The sequence below is a fragment of the Maniola jurtina genome, chromosome W (genome assembly GCF_905333055.1).
Source record: "Maniola jurtina chromosome W, ilManJurt1.1, whole genome shotgun sequence".
Classification (NCBI taxonomy): Eukaryota; Metazoa; Arthropoda; class Insecta; order Lepidoptera; family Nymphalidae; genus Maniola; species Maniola jurtina.
Window position 1 is genome coordinate 4,525,822 of NC_060057.1, and position 24,995 is coordinate 4,550,816.

The window sequence follows — 24,995 nt, forward strand, 5'->3', positions numbered from 1 at the left end:
TGATATCTACCACATAATACACCTAGTTATCGCTCATCTATTTACTAAGGACTTTTAGCCTAAAATGTAAAATCTAAAAACAAGTTTCGCGTTTTGAAAATTGGTTGAAAAAATGCGTTGTTTAATTTATTACCTAAAGATAACAAGTATAAATCAAAAATTTATAACACCCCCGACAAGTGAAGGTTACAGTAACTAGAAAAGAGAAACTGAGAACTTTCAAACGGCTGAACCGATTTTCTTGGATTATAGCTAAGAACACCTTTCAAAAAAAAACTAAATTAAAATCGGTTCATTAGTTTAGGAGCTACGATGCCACAGACAGATACACAGATACACCCGTCAAACTTATAACACCCCTCTTTTTGGGTCAGGGGTTAAAAAAGATGATTATTAAAATTTACAAATTAAATTTGCAAGATTCATAAATTAATTTACAAGGAACCATAAGCTTGATTCTCTATATGGACCACATACAGCATGCGACACCACCGCACCCGCACTTGGAAATTGTCCATTGTGGAGCATCCTCAGGAGATACCGACGATCTCCCGAGAACGCTCTGGTGTCGGTTCGAAACAATCGAAACGTACGTTGAGCGTGTTTTAGAAGATTTGTGTGGTGTTGTGTGTTGGTGGTGTGTATTGCTCATTTTTTCTGCTTCTTTAGTAGTGGTAGGGCGGGTGGTGCGCACACTGCATACGGATTTTTTTCTGTTTTGGCGGATTAAATCGAATTAAACTTGTGGTTCCTTATATATCAAGTACCTACTTTCGCAAAGTAACGCCTGCCTTTATTAATTTCATTGGAGAGTTTACTTTTAAACCCTCCAATAATAATTCAATAAATGAAACTTCTGAGATGGTTCTTTATTATCTTTAATGATTTTAGTAGGTATTTAATACAATTCAAGGATATCATAATAAACTTACACATAAAAGAGTACGATTTGCTGTCTATTACTTTTTTTTTCTCTTTCGTCTGGCTTTACAAAGATTAGCCAATGTCAAGTTTGTAGTTATTTGTATCAAGTTAGTTAAACTACACAAGTATGGACCCCGTCTGTGCCGGCACTCGCCGACATACGCACAACACCCCTTTAGAACGCTTTCCAGTCAGTTTTAACAAAAAAAACACTGCAAAAAGGCAGAGCACGCCCGCCAGCTAACACCAACACAGACCAAGTCCTGTCTATTACTTAACTATTGCTTCCAGTATACTTGTACCTACCTATCTACATTTTTTATGGCCCGTATTCAAATAGAATTCACCTGAACTTCACCTTTCAGTTTATTATATTATATTAACACTCCCTTGCAACATTGCTATTGCATTACTATTTTCTGCATTTAGAATGTATCTATAAGACTTATTTTTTAATCATTGGACTTGCTGAATCATTCAGATCCCAAACTTAACGTATTATCCTTTTCAAAGTGTTCTGAATCATCATTTACACACCTGGATTGCCAGTTATCACGATTTTGCAACACCATTTCGTACAAAGGCTTCGTTCGCGGAAAGATTTTATAAAGCATACTATAGCAAGGTATGCAAATGTGATTTAAAAATGCGACCTGAGGAAAAACAATGAATGATTTAATTTCTTAACATTTTATCCCCTAATTGATTACACACCCGCCTTTCTACTTGTCTGTCGGTATGTCTGTCTTTAGTCTTTTCACGGCTCAATTGTTCAACCAATTCTAGATGAAATTGTCCATAGACTTTAAGAGACAAAAAAAAAATTCCGACGAATTGAGAACCTCCTCCTTTTTTTGAAGTCGGTTAAAAATATCTTGGTCCTCAAGAAAAGAAAAAGATGTAAAAAAAACAAATTCCATTCATATAGGATCATGGGTAACAGCGTATAATAAAATTAATAGGTATATTTATTTACCTGACTAGTAGGTTTATCGTCTGGTTTGGTTCTATCTATCATAGGTATTGGAGTTTTATTGACTTCCCTTTCTTTATCGCCTTGTAAATAAAATTCTTCAAATATAACTTCCACAGTTTTCATTTGTATCATCCAAGGCTTAGCGGAAGCTGAAAGATCGGACGCAGTCATTGACAGAGCCATAGCTAACTTTCTGAAAAGTTGAAATTTTCATATTTATGAAAAACATATTATTTAAAAGATTTTGTATCTTTTTGAAGAGAATTATGCATCTAAACTAGTGCTCTGAAATAACTGCTCGCGTCCTGTGTTCAAAACACCTGTTTTATTAGGGTCAATAAAACGCGACCCTATGATACAACAACACAAAATTAATTTAAAATTCGCTGTTATCGCCATTTACTAAGCAATTATAAAGTTTAAAAAAAAAAAAAAAATTTTTTTTGATAATTAGCTAAAGTTAATACCTTAGTTAGTTAGTTTGATAGGCTTAAATTAATTAATATTATTTGTGAAATTCCAGAAAAATGTTCCGACAGAAAAACTGACAGACTTACAGATAGGCGTATAGACAAAATTAAAATTCACTAGACTTCGCTCGGTCAAAAAATATTCGTTGAGCATTTTACCTGTTCCTGAGAATTTCCCAATTGAAACTTTGTTGATTTGAATTTTCGGCAAAAATATGTTTGAATTGGGCTAAATTGGTAGAAAAAACAGCAAGATCAGTGGCTAATATGTTCTGTTTTATGTGTTCTAGAACTTCTTTATAATCTTCACGGGATAACTGAGAGAAGATGTTGTGTCCATCCTAATAAAATGGAGTTAGGTAATTAAAATAGCATTTAGTGGCATTAATTTTACACAGGTGTAAATACATTTCAATATAAAGTAAAATCATAATATTTTTACCAATGCTCAAAGTTACCTGTTGCAAAATAGTTACTGTAATACTAAAGTGGTGATGTTCTAGAGGTGATGAGGAGTACATAGCTGCCAACGGTGCTTCTGTTTCTTTCAGGTAGTCGTTATTATAGCCTCGATGATCCAAATCGTGACATAGACACGCCACAAATAACGCTAATTTCTAGGAAAGTCATTATATTTATTAATGTAAGTGTCAGTATATTTCATTTTGTATTTAATTTTATAAATTGACTTACCATTTTGTAGTCAAACCGGTGTGTTCATAGTCATTTTTCAATATTACGTACATGGTGTGTGCTACTGACCATCCATGATCAAAATTATGATAAGGTACCATTCTATAGTTCTTTTTTACCGTCAATATGAATTTTGTTACAGCCGTGGAATCGAATTTCGAAATATCAAATGGAATATCGAACATTTTTAAAGCAGCTTTACATTTCTGTAAATGATCTAATTCGTAGGGATCTAAATAAAAATCATTAAAATTGGTTGGTAAAGCCCAATTTTCATTTTGGACTTCTTGCACTTCATTGTCCTTACAAGTATTGTGATAACTTAACACCTCCATAGCCACTTGAAATCTTTCCTCGTTTCTCTTAACTTTAGCATACAACTTAGCGTTGTGAAGAGCCAGCCCGAAAAATATAGAAAACTTTTGAAAAGCAATCTCATCTTCGTGGTCAAAATTTAAATTATTTATCTTATTTATCATTTCAACCACTCCTATAACTTTTCCTCGAACCTTAATTGGCATGCATAAAATACTTTTTGTCTTATATCCAGTAGCCATATCCACCTTGCTAAAAGTAAATCCTTAGTTGATTTTCGCATTTTTTTCTAGGTCTAGGTTTAATCAATATAGTATCTTCCCAGGCAATAACCTATCAACTATATATGTGATAGTAAATTTAGTACTAATTTCCTATACATAATATAGGAAAATATTATTAAATTAGTAGTAATTTCCTATAGTAACATAATATAGGAAATTATTAGGTACTAAATGATATTCTCACCTGTTGAATCTGTCATCGGAGTATGCATTCGGAATGTTCAATACTTCCCCACTTGACGCAACACATCCAGCTATCCCTTGTTTGATTGACATTCTAACAGGTTGTATTCCATTTCTGTCTTGTTCATGGTCAAGTTTTAGATCAAATACGGTAGAAACAAGTTCAGAGTTATCGTTATCTACAAGGAATAAAGATGCTCTATCCGCGTTAACTAGTCTTTGAGCGGATTTCAATATACTTTTTATTAGTTGATCAAGCGATATCATCTCTTTAAATATAGTCCTGAAACATTTTCATATCTTGAATCACACATTATATTCTTAGCATTAAATGTTTCCTACTATTTCATATACCTACTACTATGCTAATTTACGATCAATTTCAGAGCTTAACTCACTAGTAATATCTTTTACTTACTTTACTACATCTAGTAAGATATCTGACATGTTGCTTTCTCTCTGTTTAACCATGTACAAATTACAATAATGAAAGGCAACTACAATATTAGCACATATTTCTTCGTCTTTATCATCAAATTTGTCTTTAATGCGCCACATTTCAACCACGTATATTGTTTTTCCGATAGTTGTTATAGGTTGGTAAAATAAATGGTTTGCTTCTTTCTATGAAAAATATAAAATCGAGTTTATTTCTTTTTATATCATTTTATGCTCAAGAACAGTAGTTAATTATTAGTAACGAAAGACAAGTTTTAATAAATACTTAATAGAAAGAAATCTACCTCATTTTTAAAGCCAAATGTATGGAGTAAAGTACTGGGTGTTTTGGGAAATCCTGAAAAGTTTTCTCTTGAAAGGCGTAAAGATTTTTGTTTACTTGCCGCTTCTAAAACAAGTTTTACTATATTACCATCTGCTGAAGAAAACTCAGTTTCTAATGTGACGGACTGAAATGAAGAAATATTAGGTTTAAAAACATTCATAAAAAATTGTAAAATATCCATAAAACCCTCGATCATTGAGAGCCACCCCCACTTGATAGCAGATGTATTTGACGATTCAAAAGTACTTATAAAAGTTTGTTTGAATTTAGAATATTTCTATTTCTATAACGTAGTGGTAGAGTGAACTTTTATTTCACTTTAAACTTTTCCTAACATGGCACTTTACAAGATTCCCAGATCGCCAGAAAAGGCATAAAACATTAGTTTTTAAAACTACTTACATTAGGTGAGTCCAATATCAAATATTTTATTGAATTTGAGTCGTTAGGATCTATTTTGTAAATTCTGTATGCATCTATGGTCACTGCCGATGTAATATAATGCAAAAGTTCCAGGATAGAGGACAGTTCATTCCAATTCTGTTTTAATTTAGTTTCACAGTTCTGTAATGAATACTTATGGCCTAGTTATCGAAAAAAATTCTTGTTAACTTTTATAAGAATATATACAAAAAAAAAATTGCATACTTTATCATCATCCTCAGTATCATCATGATCAATCCAGCGCCAGGTCACTACTCAGCACTGGTCTCCTCTCAGCATGAGAAAAGTCTGGGCCATAGTCCACCACGCTGACCACAGTCCACACACATTTCCACATTTATTATAGGATTTAGTATCCACATTTGGTCACACACTTCTGACCTGGCAGACCTTTGAGAACATTATGGAGACTCTCATTGTTTTCCTTCACCGTTAAAGCAAGTGATATTTAATTCCTCAAAATACACTTAACTACCGAAATCAAAAATGATAATAGGCGGTAAAGAAAATCCAGCTTACCATAAAAAAATCTTTTGGAGTGTCCCTCTTTCTTATTAAGCTTTGACTATTGGTAGGATCAGTTTTTTCCTGAAATCGGTAATTTCGTGAAAACTTAAGATTTATTGTTCCTGGTCGTTTTTTCTCGAAATAGTGGGGATGACAACGAACACGACTAGACTGCCTTTCAGATATAGACTTATCTTTCAGACGTTCATAACCAAAAGCACGACACAACAGCAAAAATGTCGCCGGCCCAAATTGTACGTAGGTAAGTAGATAGTCACTACATACATAAGCTTTAATATACTCGGAACGTACTCGATATTTGAAAATGCATAGGTAATATGTTATTACAAAATTTTATTAATTTTCAAAAAATGTTTAACACATTTGTGATAATACAATTTTAAAGATGAAAATATAAAGCAAATCCTATGTTCCTATGGTTAATGTGGACACTACCCAGGGATTGATTAATTCTAAACAAGACTACCACAACTTACAGGTTCAAGGGTCATTTTTTGATCCAGCCAACTTTGCAACTGGTTTGCAGTCACGCTTTTCATGACATAGTCCTTCAACAATTCTTGGTTATGGTCAAGATAGTTTATAACTTTAATGTCGGTGTTTTTGGAATCGCCACGTCTTGCTATTTGGAAAAGTGATATGATCGTTAATAGTCAAATATAGACAAACTACATAGGTATATAATAAGACACTTTATACGACGATTTCCGAATTGTCATCCAAAGTTTTGTTTTGTATATGTCGGCGGTACCGACTTTTAGCTGTCAACACTTTGCTCACTAAGCATTACGTCATCTCCCCACTATCGTCGTTGGACTATAAAAACAGACACGCTGTGCGTAGCGAGGCATTATTCGTCCGGTTGTTGCCGAGAACACTTCTCAGTAGGAATAGTCTGTCGTTCTGTAGGTTTTAGAGTAGTGGTTACCTAAAGTGGTACTGTTGGTTAAACGAGTTGTTATTGTGGTGGTTAGGTTAGATGGTTGGTTTGGGACCGGTGTAAGGGGTGGAGGAGCCGGTCTAGGTAGGTTAGGTTAGGTTTACCTAGTTACGCTGGTAGTTGTGACATGCAGTAAACGGAAGTATTGTTCTTAACACGTCTGAAGATCGCCTAGTGATCGAAGCAGACCCTAAGGATCTTCACCTGCCTTCATCAATTCTTAAACGATCCTCGGCTCGATCCGACATATACCGCTTTTAAAGTACAAAATAACTGGCCAAGTATAATGTAACAGAGTCAGTAGTTGATTTACCATATTATGAATACCTAATTGATCAAATAATATTTTAAATTAAAATGATATAATTAATTTTGGTGATCATTTACTATTTCTGGTAATCCAAGTACATTTTCGTAAATTGTATTATACTACATCCAATGATAAGTTTAATATTTGAGCCAACCTACCAATTCTCGGAATGAACCTTGAAAAAAACTTCCTTCGCTTTTTTTTCAACCCTAGCTGACCGTAATCTGATACCTGAAATCCATAAAAATAGTTAAATTATTTATGCATTAAAAAAACTTTTATGTACACTGGTTTTATATATGAAACATGAGGTTTTTTATGAAATAATAAAGCGGCAGCTTAAAGCGGAGTAAAGGTGCCCACGCATTCGAACTGAACTGCAGCTGAACTTCCGTCCGAGAGAATATCGTGCGGGGCGCTGACGCGACGCACATTTCAGCTGCAGTTCAGTTCAAGTGCGTGGGCACCTTTAAGGGCAACGTGGCCAGCCCCAAAGTTACCCCTAAACTACGGTTCCCTGTGCTTTGAAAAGTCAATCTTTCACCCGAACATAATACATATGTATTTTTTTCCAAACTCAAAACGTATTTAGATAAAGAAATAAATAGGTAAAAATAATAAAGTTAGTAATTATATGACATATCTATATATCATGAGCCACATATACTAACAGTACAAACTTTATAAAGAAAAAGCGTTTCAGCGTGAGGACAAAGACAAATTAAAAAAATACTGTTTTGGGCTTTATATCGATAATGTTTCTTCCGATTAATATTTCAAAATATATTTAACTAGCCGATGCCCGCGACTTCGCCCGCGTGGATTTAGGTTTTCGAAATCCCGTGGGAACTCTTTGATTTTCCGGGACAAAAAGTAGCCTATGTGCTAATCCAGGATATTATCTATCTCCATTCCAAATTTCAGCCAAATCCGTCCAGTAGTTTTTGCGTGAAGGAGTAACAAACATACACACACACACACACACACACACACACACATACAAACTTTTGCCTTTATAATATTAGTGTGATGTTGGTATACAAACCGTCCAATTCCAATTTTATTATACCTACTTAAGTAGAGATTCCTAGTTTATGACATAAGTGATAAATTCAACTAATTGGTATATTAATTATTTATTATTAGTATTAATTAAATAGTTTAAGCTTCCATTTAATTAATCCTAATCATTAATCACCAAGCCACATTGCTGTTGGTGCTTGTATAGGCACCGACAGCAATGTGTCGTCGGCTGACAGCACGCGCGGTCGGTCAGAGGTCCGAGACCTCTAGCGAGATGGATACCTTATCTTGTGACAAGTGCCGGTTGGTCGTGAATGAGTGCCTGAGTTTTTGTGTTAACACCCTAGATTCAATTGATAATGTCAGTTTAGCACTTCTTTGTAGGCAATCCTTCGACGAAGAGGAAATTTACAAGGCGAAACGCTTGCTGTTTGAGGCGATTCCACAGAGACTCGTCAAAAGAAAGGGTGAGGATCGAAAACAGAAAAATATAGAGGATATCATTAGTGTTTTACGAAGTACAGAGCCCGATGATATTCCAACTTTTGTGGCTAAAGACCTACACAAGCTGCCGCCCGTTACTTTCGATCATATCGATGTGACACGCCTTTTGAAGGATATTGTTACCCTGCAGAGTCAGGTGCGGGCTCTTCAAGAGAAGCAGGAGGAGTATATGACAAAAAAAGATTTTGAAATTTCCGTTAGAGACTACGAAAAGAAGAAAATTGTGTCTGAGGCTGAAGCAGGAGAGACTGAACCTTATGTCAATACCAAGAGAGGCGGTTTTTGCTTGCAAGATAGCTACGACTCAACAAGTGGCCCGATGGGGTTAATGACCGGCCTTTCAAATGGCACACCGCCGAACGTGACAATGCAAAAACGAGTTCCCGCGCACCCGTCACCGTCTTACGCGTGTGTGGCAGCGGTGCCGACCAGTAAACCTATCTCTGTCACGCCCGTTCAACGAGTGCAACAAGTAGAAGCGCACGCGTCACCGCCAGCCGATGCGATGATGTCATGTAATGCAATGAATTGCGAACCGAGTGGCGCGGAAACGCAAAATAACAACGAAGGAGAGTGGGTTCGTGTCGTAAGGCGTAAGTCATCGCGATTTAAAGGAACGAGAGGTACAGCGACGGTAGACTCCTCAACAAAACTAAAAGCAGCGGACTTACAAATCCCGTTATATATTTATAATGTTTCGAAGGAAAACACGGAGCGTGATGTCGCGGAATATGTATATGAAAAGACGCAGATAAATATTGTGCCTGAAAAGGTACCTATGAAATCGTCTAGAGATTACAATTCTTTTAAATTTTATATACCTAGAAGTAAATTATTATTATTTACGGACAGTAAATTATGGCCAGAAGGTATATATTTTAGAAGATATATATTATTTAGACATGGAAAAAAGGCCATAGTAAATCCAGAAAAAGTAGACATTAATAATGGATCTAAACAAAATTAGAGGGAACAAACATACACTAAAGCTAGTTAGCTATAACTGTAAGTCCTTGAAGCGGTCGGTGGACAGCGTGAGGAGCCTATGCGGATCTGCGGATGTAGTCGCACTCCAGGAGACCTGGCTGCTGCCGTTTGAACTTACCTACCTTAGCACCATTCACGACGAGTTTGAGTCTACGGGTACATCGGCTGTTGATACGGGAGCCGGCATTCTACGTGGCCGTCCCCACGGAGGAGTCGCGCTGTTATGGCGTAAGAATGTGTTTTCGTCCGTGTCTATAGTGAAGTGCGACAGCGTGAGGTTGTGCGCCCTCAAATGTCAGGTACGTGAGCACTCGATGCTATTTTTTTCTGTGTATATGCCTACAGACTGCCCGGATAATTTAGCGGAATTTACAGAGTGCTTGAGTGAAATTAATGCAATTATTGAAGACTGCGGTATTAGTATGGTTTTTATGCTAGGCGACTTTAACGCACACCCTGGGGAATTATTTTTTAATGAATTGATACAGTTTTGTAGCGAGCAATCGTGGGTGTGTGCCGACTACGAACTGTTGTCAAATAAAAGCGATGTATTTACATATACTAGTGACATTCACGGCTGCTCGCGATGGCTAGACCACTGCCTTGTAACGAGTATGGCTAGAAAATACGTTGATCGTATAAACATAGTGAACAATGTGTCGTGGTCTGATCATTATCCTGTAGAGGTTTATTGTAAACTCAATTTATTTCACACTCGTCTAGAAAGCGCGCAATCGACGGCTTTTAATAAAATAAGTTGGGGACGTAGGGACACTGATCAGATTAGTCTCTATACTGAGTTTTGTAACAATAGGTTGAAGATGGTAGACTTTCCCGTAGAGATGGTAGATTGCTGTAATGAACTATGTAACGACCCGGAACATAAACGGATCTTAGACCGATTGTACGAGGATATTACAAGCATACTACAGGATGCGGCAATATATAGTCATAGAGCTACCCAGCGACATAAAAAACGATATATCACTGGGTGGAACAAACATGTGAGACCGGCTCATGCGAAGGCTCGTCTCTGTTTTCAGTCATGGGTGTGGGCTGGGAGGCCGACTTGTGGAGTCTTGTACGACGAGATGCGGGAATCTCGCAAGGTATTTAAAAATAAACTTAAATGGTGCCAGAACAACGAGGAGCAAATCAAAATGGACATGTTAGCCACATCGTACGAGACTAAGCATTTCGGCAAGTTCTGGCAGCACACCAATAGACTGAATGCAAGGGCGAATCTTCCGAGTGAAGTAGGTGGAGTGAGCGGATCTCAAAAGATTGCTAATATGTTTAGGGAGCAATTTAAAGTGGAGCCTCTTAAAATACCCTTTACGAACAACGATGCTGAGGACATCGTGGTTAACAGGGAAGTCTTGGTGCGTTTTACGCTTACTGAAGTCAAGGGAGCACTAAAGAGTATGAAACATGGAAAGTCACCGGGACACGATGGCCTGAGCATCGAGCACTTAAGGTATGCGGGTTCGCACCTTCCCAGAGTCCTCAAATTGCTCTACAACCTTTGTATTAACCACAGTTACCTGCCAGAAGCCATGATGAAGACAGTAGTAGTGCCCATTGTCAAAAACAGAACAGGTGATGCGGCGGATAGATCCAACTACAGGCCGATATCGCTGGCGACGATAGTGGCTAAGGTGCTGGACAGTTTGCTAGATGCACAGCTAAGTAAATCAATTAAAATACACGACGCTCAGTTCGGCTTTCAGCCTGAACTCTCTACGGAAAGCGCAATCCTGTGCCTCAAGCAAACTGTGCGGTACTATACCGACAGGAAAACTCCTGTTTATGCCTGTTTTTTGGATCTATCCAAAGCATTTGACCTAGTAGCTTACGACGTCTTGTGGCATAAGCTCGAAAAGGAATCAGCTTTGAGACCTGAACTGATTTCATTGTTTAAATACTGGTATGGTAACCAAACTAATGTGGTTAGGTGGGGTAATGAACTTAGTGACCCATATAAAATGGAGTGTGGAGTGAGACAGGGAGGGCTGACGTCCCCTAGGCTGTTTAATTTGTATGTGAACCAGCTGATTGAGAGGCTCGGTGGAGCTGGTGTCGGGTGTTCAATAGATGGCATACGCATGAATAACCTTAGCTACGCCGACGACATGGTTCTACTGAGCCCCTCAGTTGGGGGTCTTAAAAGGTTGCTGCAACTCTGTGAGGAGTATGCCGAGATGAATGGACTCAGTTACAACGCCAAAAAAAGCGAGTTCCTTGTTTTCAGGGGAAAGAACAAACTATCCAGCTTTAAACCAAAGATACAATTATGTGGTAATCCCCTGAAGCAAGTAACTGAGTTCAAGTATCTCGGTCATGTAGTAACCGACAGCCTGAGGGATGATAGTGACATGGAACGAGAGCGCCGGGCTCTGTCGGTCCGAGGCAATATGTTAGCCCGCAGATTTGCGCGCTGTACTGGGCAAGTAAAGCTGACCTTATTCAGGGCTTACTGCCAGTCATTCTACACGTGCAGTCTGTGGACGGACTACAGGCAGCGGACCTACAGTGCCTTGCGTGTTCAATATAACAATGTGCTGAGAGCGGTGTTGAGGAAGCCTCGACACTGCAGTGCGTCGGCGATGTTTGCGGATGCTCGCGTGGATGATTTCTACGCGATCATGCGCAAGCGTGCCGCGTCCATGATGCGCAGGCTAATGAGTAGTACCAACACTCTTCTCAGCGCATTGGCCAGGAAACTAGATAGTCCTCTCTGGAGGTGCTGGGGGGGTGCGCACATAGGCGCCAAGAGGCTCCCTCGGGCTTTTTAGTTATAGTTTTTAGTTATAGAATTAGTTGTTAAGCTAGAAATAAGTACCTACTAACATAGTTTAAGTTATTTGTCATACTAACACAATTATGGGTCTAATGGCCTGAAATAAAAGTTTATTTATTTATTTATTTATTTATAGGTACCTAATGTAAGTTAGATTGCTTGTAAGCTAGTCACGTCAGGCTAAGACAATGGTTAATAAATATAAGTAATAAGTATAGCCATAAATATACCTAACTTTTAGGTGACTTAAATATGGTATGGAGAACTCGATAGAGTTTGCTGCGCTGTACATGTAGGTACTCTATCAACCTACCTATGTCACCTAATAGGAATCGGTAGGAAACGCATTCGAACGTGGTAGATGCGTTTGGCTTTTCAAAAATATTTCTATTCTATTCTATTCTAAATTTCCGACTTTTTTAGTTATTTCCGACTTTTTTAGTTATAAGAATAAATAATATTAATATTGACATTTAATTAAGAGACATGTTATAGTCTCATCAGGATTATTTGTACGGATTATTCCTGATGAGTATTAAATATTTGCATGCTTATGAAGTAGAATATGAAGGTCGCTACTTAGTTATAATTTTGAACTTAACAACTGATATTCAGCAAATAAATAAATTTCATTTCATTTCAATACGCTACCTGTAAGTTAATCAAACCAATAGGTAATAATATATATAACTATTATAAGTAACCGCAGTGCCTGGTAAACCAACTGCGGTTTTTATGGCACTGAATGTAATAAAAGTACCCTGTACATTTATATATATTTTTATATACATTTATATATTCTAATAAATATAAATATAGCTTATATAAAAGCAATTTGTTGTCTTTTACCAGAGCCACCGCATGATACATGCTGAGATATATTTTTTCCGGCGGCCCGCGCCATCGGTAAAATGCCAATTGGTATTGGCCTGGCCTAGTCCAGTTTAAACTTGCCTATTTAGAAATACAACCATTCACAAAAATTTATTTTTAATACAGTTGCTCAAAAAGTGGCGTATTGCAGGGACGTATAGCGTTCGGGATGTGGGCTATTACATAATCGTGCTTTTTTTTTACCATTCCCGCACTCGTGCGTTCTCTTTCCCAACTGTCAAAATAATGTCTATTAAAAAGAAAAACCAACCATGAAGTTTTTACTAAAAAAAATCATAGAAGTTTTTATGATTCAAGCAAATACGTATATTTCTAAAAAGAAGCTACCTAATTTGCTTCAATATCAGATTTAATGATTTGATTGAATGAGTTTGGTTAGGTTTCATTTCATTTCATCTCATTAAATTTCATTTTCATTTCATATAAATAAAAAACCTTTACTGAAGACTTGGCTGTATGGCAGAGTTCCCTTTGCCTACCAGAATGGGTGAAGAAAAAAAAAAAGAAATTTTCTTTGCGAGTTTAGTTGTTTGTTGCACAAAATGAGTAATTTAGACCCTAGTTTTTTTCTATCTATTAACAATAAAGTTGTTTTAAATTAAATTAAATTAAGTTCGTTGAGTTTATTGTGTTTTTATTATTTTATTAAATTGCTTCATTTTTTCGCAACTGTACAATCTCCGCAAGTTGATATTGCGATTGGCGGCCATCTTGATGACGTAGTCGACGTCGCACCGTCAGTACCGTTCGCAAGGTCAGCCCGCCCAGCCCGCGCTTACGTGCTTACGCGCATCGAGTACTTGTTATAGCTTTTTGTTTTTGTTATCCTGTTTTATTGTTATTTTTGAGTTTTGTTGTTTAGTTTTGTAACCTGTTACCCGTTAAAATGAGTAATTAAAACAAAGATAGAATAACTGACGAGTTATTTATCATAAATACGGCAGACGACAGTGAATCTGAAACAACTGATACAGGAAGTAGTTCTGATTCGGAAGACAATATGAGTGGGATTGAAGAATTAGGCTAAGAGTTTAAATAAACATAGATTTTTTTACATAACAACCTGGTTTAAATACAAATAAACCCATAACCCTAGCTTATTTACTTTTTATTAAATTTTTTTGCTATCTGTACTTTTTTGTGACGGATGACGTCACGTAGCTGTTATTGTGACAAGGTTCCATCGCAATATCAACTTGCGGGGCTTGTATTAAAAATAGTCGTTCAGTACACGTCCGGAACCGTCATTGCAACTCGTTCCGACTGTCAACCCTCGCCTTCAGCTACGCCTCGGCTCGGGTAGACATTTGTCGGAACTCTTTGCAATGACAGCCTTTCCACACTTGTAATGAAATATACTATTTCTGCATTATTCTTACCTTATTTCCATCTGCAAATTTTTCTTCAATTTCAGGAGCACGTTCATCTTCTACAGTTTGATCTATCATTTCTGTAAAATAATAAGAAAAGTCTTATTCCAAAAGTTAATAAATACAGTTCAGCGATAATAAATTATTTTTATAAGCTAACTAAAGATATTCTTTGCTAATCCAAATCTCATGTGGTGCATGACTATGATACGTGATACATGATCGGAATTTTGTGTATACTCTGTTTCTATATTGTTCAAAATGTCTTGGCCATGTACACACAGGCGACCTAATACCTACGTAGGCCCATGTTCAGAGAATACATCGACGAATATGTACTGGGCCACTTGGTGCATAGAGCCAACGATGGTGTTTTTTACCCCCGACCCAAAAAGAGGGGTGTTATAAGTTTGACGTGTGTATCTGTGTATCTGTCTGTGGCATCGTAGCTCCTAAACCAATGAACCGATTTTAATTTAGTTTTTTGTTTGAAAGGTGGCTTGATCGAGAGTGTTCTTAGCTATAATCCAAGAAAATCGGTTCAGCCGTTTGAAAGTTATCAGCTCTTTTCTAGTTACTGTAACATTCACTTGTCGGGGTTGTTACAAATTTTTAATTTACACTTATAGTTTATAGGTATTATAGAATTTTGGCTTTCACAAACAACGTTTACACTTTAATAACAACTGTTACACTATCTCAACTGATATTACTTACCTGCACACTACAAATATTAAGTCCGAAAAAATTCTTCATGTAGCTGACCACCGATACAGTTAATAAATCAAGAAGTCGAGAGAAACCTACGACGACATGTTTGCTCTATAGGAAGGCTCAAAAACAATAAGCACTTTGGAATTGTCCGCAACTCTATATTGGTCCTCAATTATTAATATACGAACGACTCTATATCGGCTTACGCGATGCTTACGCGACATATCAAATTTGGACTTATGTACTTATATAATTACGTACAAAGACTTGAGGGCGTGTACGTTTCGTTCAATTGAAACCGTCATAAGTATTTTACAAGTGTAAATTAAAAATTTATAACACCCCCGACAAGTGAAGGTTACAGTAACTAGAAAAAAGCTGATAACTTTCAAACGGCTGAACCGATTTTCTTGGACGATAGCTAAGAACACTCTCGATCAAGCCACCTTTCAAACAAAAAAAACTTTAAATTAAAATTGGTTCATTCGTTTAGGCGCTACGATGCCACAGACAGATACACAGATACACATATACACAGATACACACGTCAAACTTATAACACCCCTCTTTTTGGGTCGGGGGTTAAAAACGTTTAGCGCATGTTTGGCGTAACGCTTTCAATAAGTGTCATGTCAAAAGTACGGGCTTACACCTTTAAAATAAGGACTAAAATCGTACTTGACATTTGACACATAAAGTTAAAATAGCGCGTGAGAAGCCTTTTTTATGCATTATATTTATTTACACAATCAATCATTCAATACCCAATCAATCATCGGTCTGTCAGTAAGACAGAGAATAACACAACATGATAAAAATAAATTAACCAACGTAATACTCTAATATGAATAATGATTGAATTTGTAAACCGAATCGATGCGAAAACTTATCAGGAATGATTTCAAGTAAGCATCCAAAAATGGTTGGCTATAGTCAAGAAGATTCTCTGTCACACAGCCAGAAGTTGATAGCTGGTAGTGTTTCTGGGCTGGTGACCCGCTTTGTAATTCAGCCTTTAGATGTGCTAAAATTAAGGACACAGTTGCAAAAGAAAATGCCTGAAGGCAAATCACTTAATTTACACAGCATGACAAAAAAAATTTTAACGGAAGAGGGCATAACCGCTTTTCGGCAGGGCCACGTTCTTGGACAGGTAAGACTTTATTACACAGACATCGCTGCTTTTTTAGAATTATAGACACTTTTATTATTTGTAGGATAAGTTAGTTTTTTTATTAAACTTTACTTTCGTAAGTAAGATGTTTGTATGAAATCTTACAGCGGATTTTTAATTCGTTTTATTGAACTGATTTTTATGAAACTTCATACCATTTTCATTGCAATGAACCATGACAATAACATTATTGTATACTTTGGGTCCCAAATCCTCAAATATGTTACTAAGCCGCGAGGACTAGAACAGATGCTGGTTGTAAATTAAAGTTGTGGGTACCAGGTACTCATCGTCATCCGATAGGGTTGCAACTTTATACTGTTGTTGTTGGGACTTGCGTAAAGGTTTCTGACATAGAACCATCAACGTGCAATATGTGGTACGTGAGTCGCATTGCAACGCATGATATGTGGCACGGTGGCATTAGGTAGAGATGGCAACCGCGGTGGGGACGCCCGCACACCTGCACAGCCTCCGCGCTCACCCGCGGATAGGCGCGGGTGACGTGGGAGACGTCCCCTTGCCTGATACCTCGATTGCCATCTCAACCTGTCGCGTACTATAGGTAGCTAGGTAGCTAATTAGGTAGGCACCTAGTTTTAAACGACACATTTCCAAAAGCAGCATTAGATATTTAATATAGAATGCCAAGGATAATGATTATACAGTAAATGTGTATAATAGGTACAGTAAAGTGATAACTACCTAGGACTGTGTAAATAACTCGTTTTCTATTTCTTTATAGGCACATTCGATTCTCTCTTCGACGAGCCAATTTTTCGTATACGAAATGACCACAAAACTCATTTCTAGCTATCCTGTAGATCCTAAATACAAGTGAGTTTATATTAACTAATAAATCAAGTAAGTATAGATAGAAAAATGTATATCTATTCTGCATAACCTTTTGTTCCCATTATAAAATGCATTTTCAAAAATCCTGTCTTAGTTCCTTAATTATAATAAGAAACTCCTGTTAAAACATTCCTTCAGACCTACCGTGTTCAGCTCTTCATGTTTCATTGTGCTTTGTATAATTTATGGTATAGGTAAGTCCGTGCAAAGTCGGGACGAGTAAGCTAGTATTTTATACTTTGCTAAATACCCATTCTACAGAGAAAATATTAATAATAATTAGTTAAAATTAATTTAAAAATGAATAAAATAATATTATCGCCTTATGTTTTTAATGAAGAAGGGATGGCTACTCGTTTTTGCTTTATAATAGTTTTAGGCAATTTGTGAGTTTTTACTGTGAAAGTTGACTGAAATGGCTGGAATAATATTATGAGCTTTGAACACTATGAGTACAAACAATAATAGCATTTTTTTGAGTCCATAACAAGTTAGACTTTTTGACTGCGATCCCACCTGGTGGTAAGTGATGATGCAGTCAAAGATAGAAAGGGGCTAACTTGGAAGGGGTATGGTAGTTTTATTAAGCCAGTACCGGAATATTAAACCGCTCGGCGACATGGTTTTACCAATAGAATGGTAACTAGCTAAGGCTGTAGGGCAGAAGCTTCTCACCAAACCAGACCATAGACAATTTAGAAATTATAAATCCCCAAATTGCATCTGGTGGGAATCGAATCCGGGACCTCGCACTAATAAGAGTACGCTGTCACTGTGTCGGGTAGTTTGTCAATTAGGTACAGCCGTATTTTTCTTTTTGTAGATCTGTTCTAGAATTTATGTGTGGCATAACTGCAGGCTTTTGTTGCGCCACGCTCACCATTCCTCTGGAAGTTATCCGAGTACGACAGGCGTTGGTAAAGCAACAATATGGTGGTTTGCTTAATGGTGCCAAGGCGGTGTACGCATCTGGCGGAGTGATGGCCTTTTTTGAAGGCTGGACAGCTAGTGTACTTATGGTAAACTATTTTTGTAGACGTATCTACACTCGTATTAAATCGTTGGCATGCCACTGTTTTACATTCGGTTGTACCTACGCAAATTTTTATACTAAATTCAACGGACAGGTATAGACTAATAGTGCTATTAATTTGTAATAGTGAACGAATTTTTAAAAAAAATATTTTTTTTAATTCGAAAAAGAATATAATTTTAATAATGACCAATATTCCCCTTTTCCCTCCAACTAAGCGTAAAGCTTGTGCTATGAGTAGATATGACAATAGTGCAACGGATGGCGTTTGAACCGTCGCCAGTGGGGCAGATCCAGGAATTAGGCGGCCAATATTATTTTCTCCCATATATGTGTTGTAAATAGGTTAAATTATATTTTTTAGTATTTTGGGAACTTATTTTTTAAAACTAACTGATGCCCGCGGCCCCGCTTGCGTATATTTTGGTTTTAAATCCTGTTTGTCGAAATTCTGATTTAAATCATGTGGAAACCATGGATTTTCTGAGATAAAAAGTAACCTATGTGCTAACCCAGGGCATAATCTATATTCATTCGAAATTTCAGCCAAATCGGTTCAGTAGTTTTACCGCGAAGGAGAAACAAACGTTTTTTGACACGAAAAACAAATAATTCCATAAAGTGCCAAAATAGATTTTATTTCTATATAAAACATAGTAAAAAACTAAAAACACTAAAACTATAATAGTAAATTAAAATCGTGATTATGATAAATTAAGAAAATATAAAAACAAAAACTAAGAAAATAAAGATATAATGGTAAATAAAAAAATACAAAAATAAACATAATGTGATTCAGATCAATCCCAAGTGTCTTCACCAGAGCTAGAGCTCAATTCATCCTTGTCAAGTTGGTCCGGTTCAGATTCCTCATGAGGACATTCTGCTGTGTTGAGTTCAGCGGAAATAAGAATTTCCAACGCTTCTTTGCTATGAGGCACATTTTTTCTTTTAGGTTTTGGCTTTATGCTCGATATTAATGGATCCGAACTTAGCAACAACCTATTAAGGCCGTCATAATTGCATTGCTCCCTTGAGCATTTTCTTGCGAAATACCGATACTGGCGAAAATGTTTGTTTCGTGCCTCTGCTGCTTCTTTGGATAGTAATCCAATAGGCAGAAGTGCATGATCCATTACAGTTGCACAATGTATTAAGATTTTATGCATTGTTGGAGACATAGGGTGCCAGGGATACAACTCAATATAAAGTTTTGTGGTCTGTTTCTATAGTGCTACGCATTTTGATTGTTTTTTGCGTTTACTTCTCTCACTTGAATCTTCAAACGACTTTGATGGTCTACCAGAAGAAGGCTTTTTAGGTCTCGGTATTTCGTATGTTCCTTTTAACCATTCATCATTCTTTTGAATGAAAGTATGGGCCTTTTTATGTGACTCGATCCATTTTTTCTTAAATTGTGACTTTAGACGTGAGAAATTATGTTTAACTTCCTTCTTTTGTTCATCAAAATATTCATCTTGTGATAGAATATATCTCTCAAGATAAATCAATTTTGCATCAAAATCGGGCAAGTCTTGTTATTGCATTTTAGTAAAAAGAAATCCACGTGTTACGGTGCGAGTCCCTAAAGTGCCTTCCTATTCTGGAAGCAAATAAAAACCGGTTTAAACCGAAAAAAAGAAATTTGTGAAATACGGCGATTTTCCGCTATGTACTTCATAGCCTTCAAAATATGGATTCCGCGGGAGACCGCAGCTAATCTCGATGTATTCAATTAGGGATAATAGTCAGTTTTTATTTACAATGAATAAAACCGATGGGACTCGGTGGGAAGTTAAAGTAAAACCTTTTTGTACTCAAAAAGGTTTTACTTTAACTTCCCACCGAGTAACAGGTAACAGGTAAGCGCCCATATATTACATTTATAAAAAAGTTTGAATAACGATAAAATAGATATTTTATGGCACTTGCAAAATAATGCTTCTGTTGCGGTCGAAAAATCTTCTTTTAGATACTTCTAAAAGAAGATTTTTCGACCGCAACAGAAGCATTATTTTGCAAGTGCCATAAAATATCTATTTTATCGTTATTCAAACTTTTTTATAAATGTAATATATGGGCGCTTACCTGTTATATTCGAATCCATTAAGATTTTTTTCAAAAATAACTCACTAATATATAAAAATCACTTTTTAAAAAGTTGTTTTAATTGAATCAGTTAACGCAGTATGAACACTTAGAGTGACGCTCAGGTTTAGACTGATACAAAATGGTGAACACCCCTAATTAGAGGAATGGAGAGGTGGCATTATGTTCGGTGTCTGCTTAATTACCTAAGGTAGTAAGTTTTGTTTGTCAATGGGCATTTTTGAGAAATCGATTTATGGCCAGCTAATTCCCGGAACTGCCCCACCGTGATCGCCCGACCTTTCAGATATCAGTCCGCTCTTGTAACCGTTGAGCTATTGAGGCTATAAAGTTGTAATCCTTCAGGCTCAAAATGTTGAATTCCTAATATATTATATTGTATTGGCAATGAATATCAAGCTCGTAGGTATCATCCTGCATCCTTACAGCAATCCATACTAATATTATGAATGCGAAAGTGCGTCTGTCTGTCTTTCTGCCCACGGCCTAACAGTTTAACCGATTCTGACGAAATTTGGTACAGAGTTAGCTTATATCCCGGGAACGGACATTGGCTACTTTTTATCCCGTAATATCAAAGAATTCCCACGAAAACCTAAAGACTCATCCGCTTAACCGATTTATATGAAAAGTACCGAGCTAGCTTGCGTCCCTGTAATTTACATAGGCAACTTTTATCCCGGAAAATATAAGAGTCCCCACGGGATCTTTAAAAGCTAATTTCCCGCGCGACGAAGTCGCGGGCATGCTCTAAGTAGTTTGTGTATATTTGTGCCTTAATTATTTCTGTAATGAGCGTTAGAAAAAAAGAACTTTTAGTGTTAGTGTGGTCAGCATAACAGCTTCAATCGCATAGCCTTAATATATTCACTAACTATTTACTTATTTCAGTTGGGGCCCCAAGTTGGAATAACGTTTTCCGTATTCAGTTTGATGCAGCCAATGATACTCAGTTATCTCTACAAATGTAACAGTGACTGTAGCCATCCGAAAACAAGTGCTCACAAGCCAGAACATCTAGTTCTGACTTCGTCCATCGCTGGATCTATTTCTGGAATTGTTTCTAAAACGACTACTTATCCTTTAGATCTTGCTAAACGCCGATTGCAAATAGCAGTTAGTAGCTTTATTTATGACTCGCTGATGCCCGCGTCATCATCCGCGTGGATTTAAATTTGTTGATACGTTTGCTCCGTTTCGACGTGATTGGAAAACAAACCAACAAGCAAACACACTTCTGCATTTATAATATGGGTAGTGATGGTAGATGGTAGTAAAACTTGACCACCTACTAAGACGCCAAGCTAAATAAAAGCTCGCAAAATCAGTTTTAATAACCCAAATAGAATGAAATCAAATAAAATGCGAGTTATTATGCTCCGCAGCCGATAACTATATTGTTATGAAACGAATCAAAAAAATGTTTCATAATAATATAAATAATTAAATAGTTACGCCGCAGAGAGTAGTACGCTCGAAAAATAACGGAAACAAACGTACTTTCCTTTCTATTATAATAATTTATTATTTCGCAAAAAGAGAACCGGGCGTGGGTTTAATTAACCCAGTTTAAATTAATGTTCTCATGTCGGATTTACTTGCGCAGCACAAAAATCTCTTAAACCGTAACTGTGAGAGGTTGGTTCTTTATGCGGACCTACTGCATTAGATAAAGAAGGGTTTAAAAATATGGTTTCGCTAATATTACCTACCTATTAAATAAAGCCTAACTAGAATTCCACGTATAATAAACAACCAGGGGGATATTAATTTCATTTTAAATACAGACATAAATAGAAATTGTACCTATCACAACAAGTAGGTACCTTAGTTATGGATACCTACTGATACTTAGTAAAAACTATGTTGCCATCAGTAAGAGCTGTACTGCATATTTATTATATTATAATATAATTGTATATGATGTTTTCAATAACACTGATAAACAGTAAATTTGTTAAACGAAATCAAGTCATATTTTCAAACACTACTACCTACCCGCATATAAACCCCATACTTAGTTTTGTTCAATCACCTTTAGTTTTCATAAAATATCGACTTACTCGATTACGCGAATTTTGCTTATCGACGTGTGTTTCCGAATAAATTAACGAAAAAATATTAAAATTAAAACAGTTTTTTTTTTTAGATTAGTGTTATAAGTACATCATACTAAGATGCCGAGAGTGTGTGTAAACCATCCTGATAACTTCTGTTATATTTGGTGGTCAACTTAATGTTAAAAGTCAACGTCGTAGTTTAACACCATTAGTTAAAAACTGTTATTTTAATTATTTTGGTTTTTCGGCGCAAAATTTGGACAAAACCTGGACTCCTAGTGTTTGCTGTGCACAGTGTGTCACTTTGTTAACATCATGGGCTAAAGGATCTCGTCATATGCCGTTCGCAGTTCCAATGATATGGGCCGAACCGAAAGCCCATGTAACAGATTGTTATTTCTGCCAAACTTCTATAAAAGGTATTAATCACAAATCTGGGCACTCTGTGAACTATCTAAATCTACAATCTGCTCAAAGACCTATCCCACACAGTGATGATTTACCTGTTCCTCAGCCTCCAGTAAACATGGATGACGTGACCGAAGAAAATGTATCCGAGAGTGATGCCAAAATCAGTGATGCCAAAATAAAAGAAGGAATATTTGTAGGGCCACAAATAAGAGACCTACTGGCTGATGAAGAGTTTGAAAAAATCTTAATCCGTTCGAAAAATTCGCATGGACTTGTTTTGAAATATTGTTCGTAATTTTTTGGAAACCACAGGGCCGAAAACTATGAAGAGTTAGTCAACAACTTCTTAGTGGCTTACAAGGACATGGGATGCAATATGTCGCTCAAGATTCATATTTTACACTCGCATTTGGATTTTTTTCCTCAAAATTTGGGAGCCTTTAGCGACGAACACGGTGAGCGGTTCCATCAGCACATATCCAACATGGAAAAAAGGTGCCAAGGCAAGTGGAGTCGGAACATGTTAGCTGACTACTGCTGGACACTCAAAAAGGATGTACCTGACGCTAAATATTCCCGAAAATCCTGAATAAACGCAAATATGAGTTATTTTTTTTCATTTGAAACATTTTTTTAACGTTTTTACTTTTAAAAAAAAATTGATTGTTGTTGCAAAAAAACTGAGGGTGATCGAAATTTTCTAAAAATGCAAATTAGTTACAGATTAGTTGTAGATACAAAATAACCCATTCAATTACATTTAACTTTCAATAAGGTCATTTTTGTCTATCAGTGTAATTATTAATAATAATTTGATGATTATTTTTTCAAGCAATTCTCCTTTTATGAATGATCAGTCAATCACTTATCATTAGAGCTAAATGATGGCTTAATACTTCGCAGAATCAAGCTCGCGGTTTGAACCTGGTTTAGTACCTATATTTCAATGAGTTGATTGATTTTATATTCTTTCCTTTCAGAGCCACAAGCCACAAGAACGATTTCAAGCCCCGACCACGTCCAGAAATCTAATAAAATGTACCGAGCTTATAAAGTGTTTAACAGATACTGTTAAAATCGAAGGTTTCTTTGGATTATATTGTGCCTTTTGGTGACTGTGTATAAAGCTCAAGCTACCAATGTAGTTTTGTTCACAACTTACGAATTTGTATGTTTTCTGTTAAGGAAATAAATAAATAGATAAATAGTTTATCTTGTTCATTATATTGATATTTTGCTCTAAGATTTACGGTGCAGTTTATGGGTAAAATAAAATAACTATTTAAAATATTCGGCTCTTTATTCCTTTCTTTGGTTCTTATGTACTAAATGGTAACATTTGTGAAAATTGACATCAAATATTTACAATACAATCCACTTGACAATATTATTAGGTAGATACAAGTAATAATTTAAGATCTATCTAACGACGCACGAGTTGCTTCACAAAGGAACTTAGTCAGAAGACATTAAGCATGTTACATCACAAGACGACCGCAGGGATGCGCAAGAGCCAACATCTACAAGATAGCTATTACAAACTAACGCAACATAATTTTCAGCACTGAAAATGCATTGTGACGTCACCGAAAGCATAGAAGAAAAGCTGTTGACTATGCCATCTGTATTGACTAAAGGCCGATTCACACCAATTGCGTATGTAGCACGTACACGTGACTCGTGCGAAGCGACGCGCGTGAACCCATAGACATAACTGCACGCATTAAGTCTACGTGAACGTTAACGCCACGCAAGCGGTATGCCATGTCTCATACAGTTCCATACATTAAAACGCAATGCTACACGCTACGCCTACGCTTACGCAGCCTGTATGAACGAGCTCTTAGTGCAATGTCACTCGCATTTTCAATATTGAAAAAAAAATTACAGAAGTGTAATTTTAAAACTATGAAACAATGGTGCATTTTCTTTTAAATTTTAATTTTAATTGAAAAAATTAAAATTTCACAATTTGTGAATTAAAGGCATTTTTTAACATTAGTTTCTACGTCTATCGGCACTTCAATTAACATTTGCATGTCGGTGACGCGACCCTGAAGTTTTTACGCATCCCAAAATCGCCCAACGCGCCTAGAAGTTTTCACTTCAAAAACAATTATTGCAACTCAGGTCAAGCCTGTTGTAGGTCTTGCTTGTGATCGACTATAGCTCGATCACAATATCGGTCGATATTGATAATGCTCTTCAGT

General features: G+C 36.5%; 2 protein-coding genes across 2 annotated transcripts; one reads left to right on the forward strand and one right to left on the reverse strand.

The window, feature by feature from the left end:
* Positions 1-1,189: 1,189 nt before the first annotated feature.
* Positions 1,190-15,246, reverse strand: LOC123879926 (probable 3',5'-cyclic phosphodiesterase pde-5). The gene is given in 15 exon segments (XM_045927786.1): positions 1,190-1,577; positions 1,901-2,093; positions 2,530-2,711; positions 2,829-2,987; positions 3,064-3,084; positions 3,087-3,630; positions 3,847-4,128; positions 4,264-4,469; positions 4,589-4,753; positions 5,032-5,193; positions 5,593-5,661; positions 6,078-6,223; positions 7,010-7,082; positions 14,439-14,509; positions 15,147-15,246. Coding segments are annotated over 14 exon segments (2,451 nt in total). The 5' UTR covers positions 14,508-14,509; positions 15,147-15,246; the 3' UTR covers positions 1,190-1,397.
* A 658-nt stretch (positions 15,247-15,904) lies between these two features.
* On the forward strand, positions 15,905-24,067 carry LOC123879933 (mitochondrial thiamine pyrophosphate carrier-like). The gene is made up of 5 exons (XM_045927796.1): positions 15,905-16,296; positions 17,063-17,154; positions 17,996-18,191; positions 21,206-21,430; positions 23,766-24,067. The coding sequence occupies exons 1-5, from the start codon at positions 16,039-16,041 to the stop codon at positions 23,898-23,900; spliced, it is 906 nt and encodes a 301-aa protein (XP_045783752.1). The 5' UTR covers positions 15,905-16,038; the 3' UTR covers positions 23,901-24,067.
* The last annotated feature ends 928 nt before the right edge of the window (positions 24,068-24,995 follow it).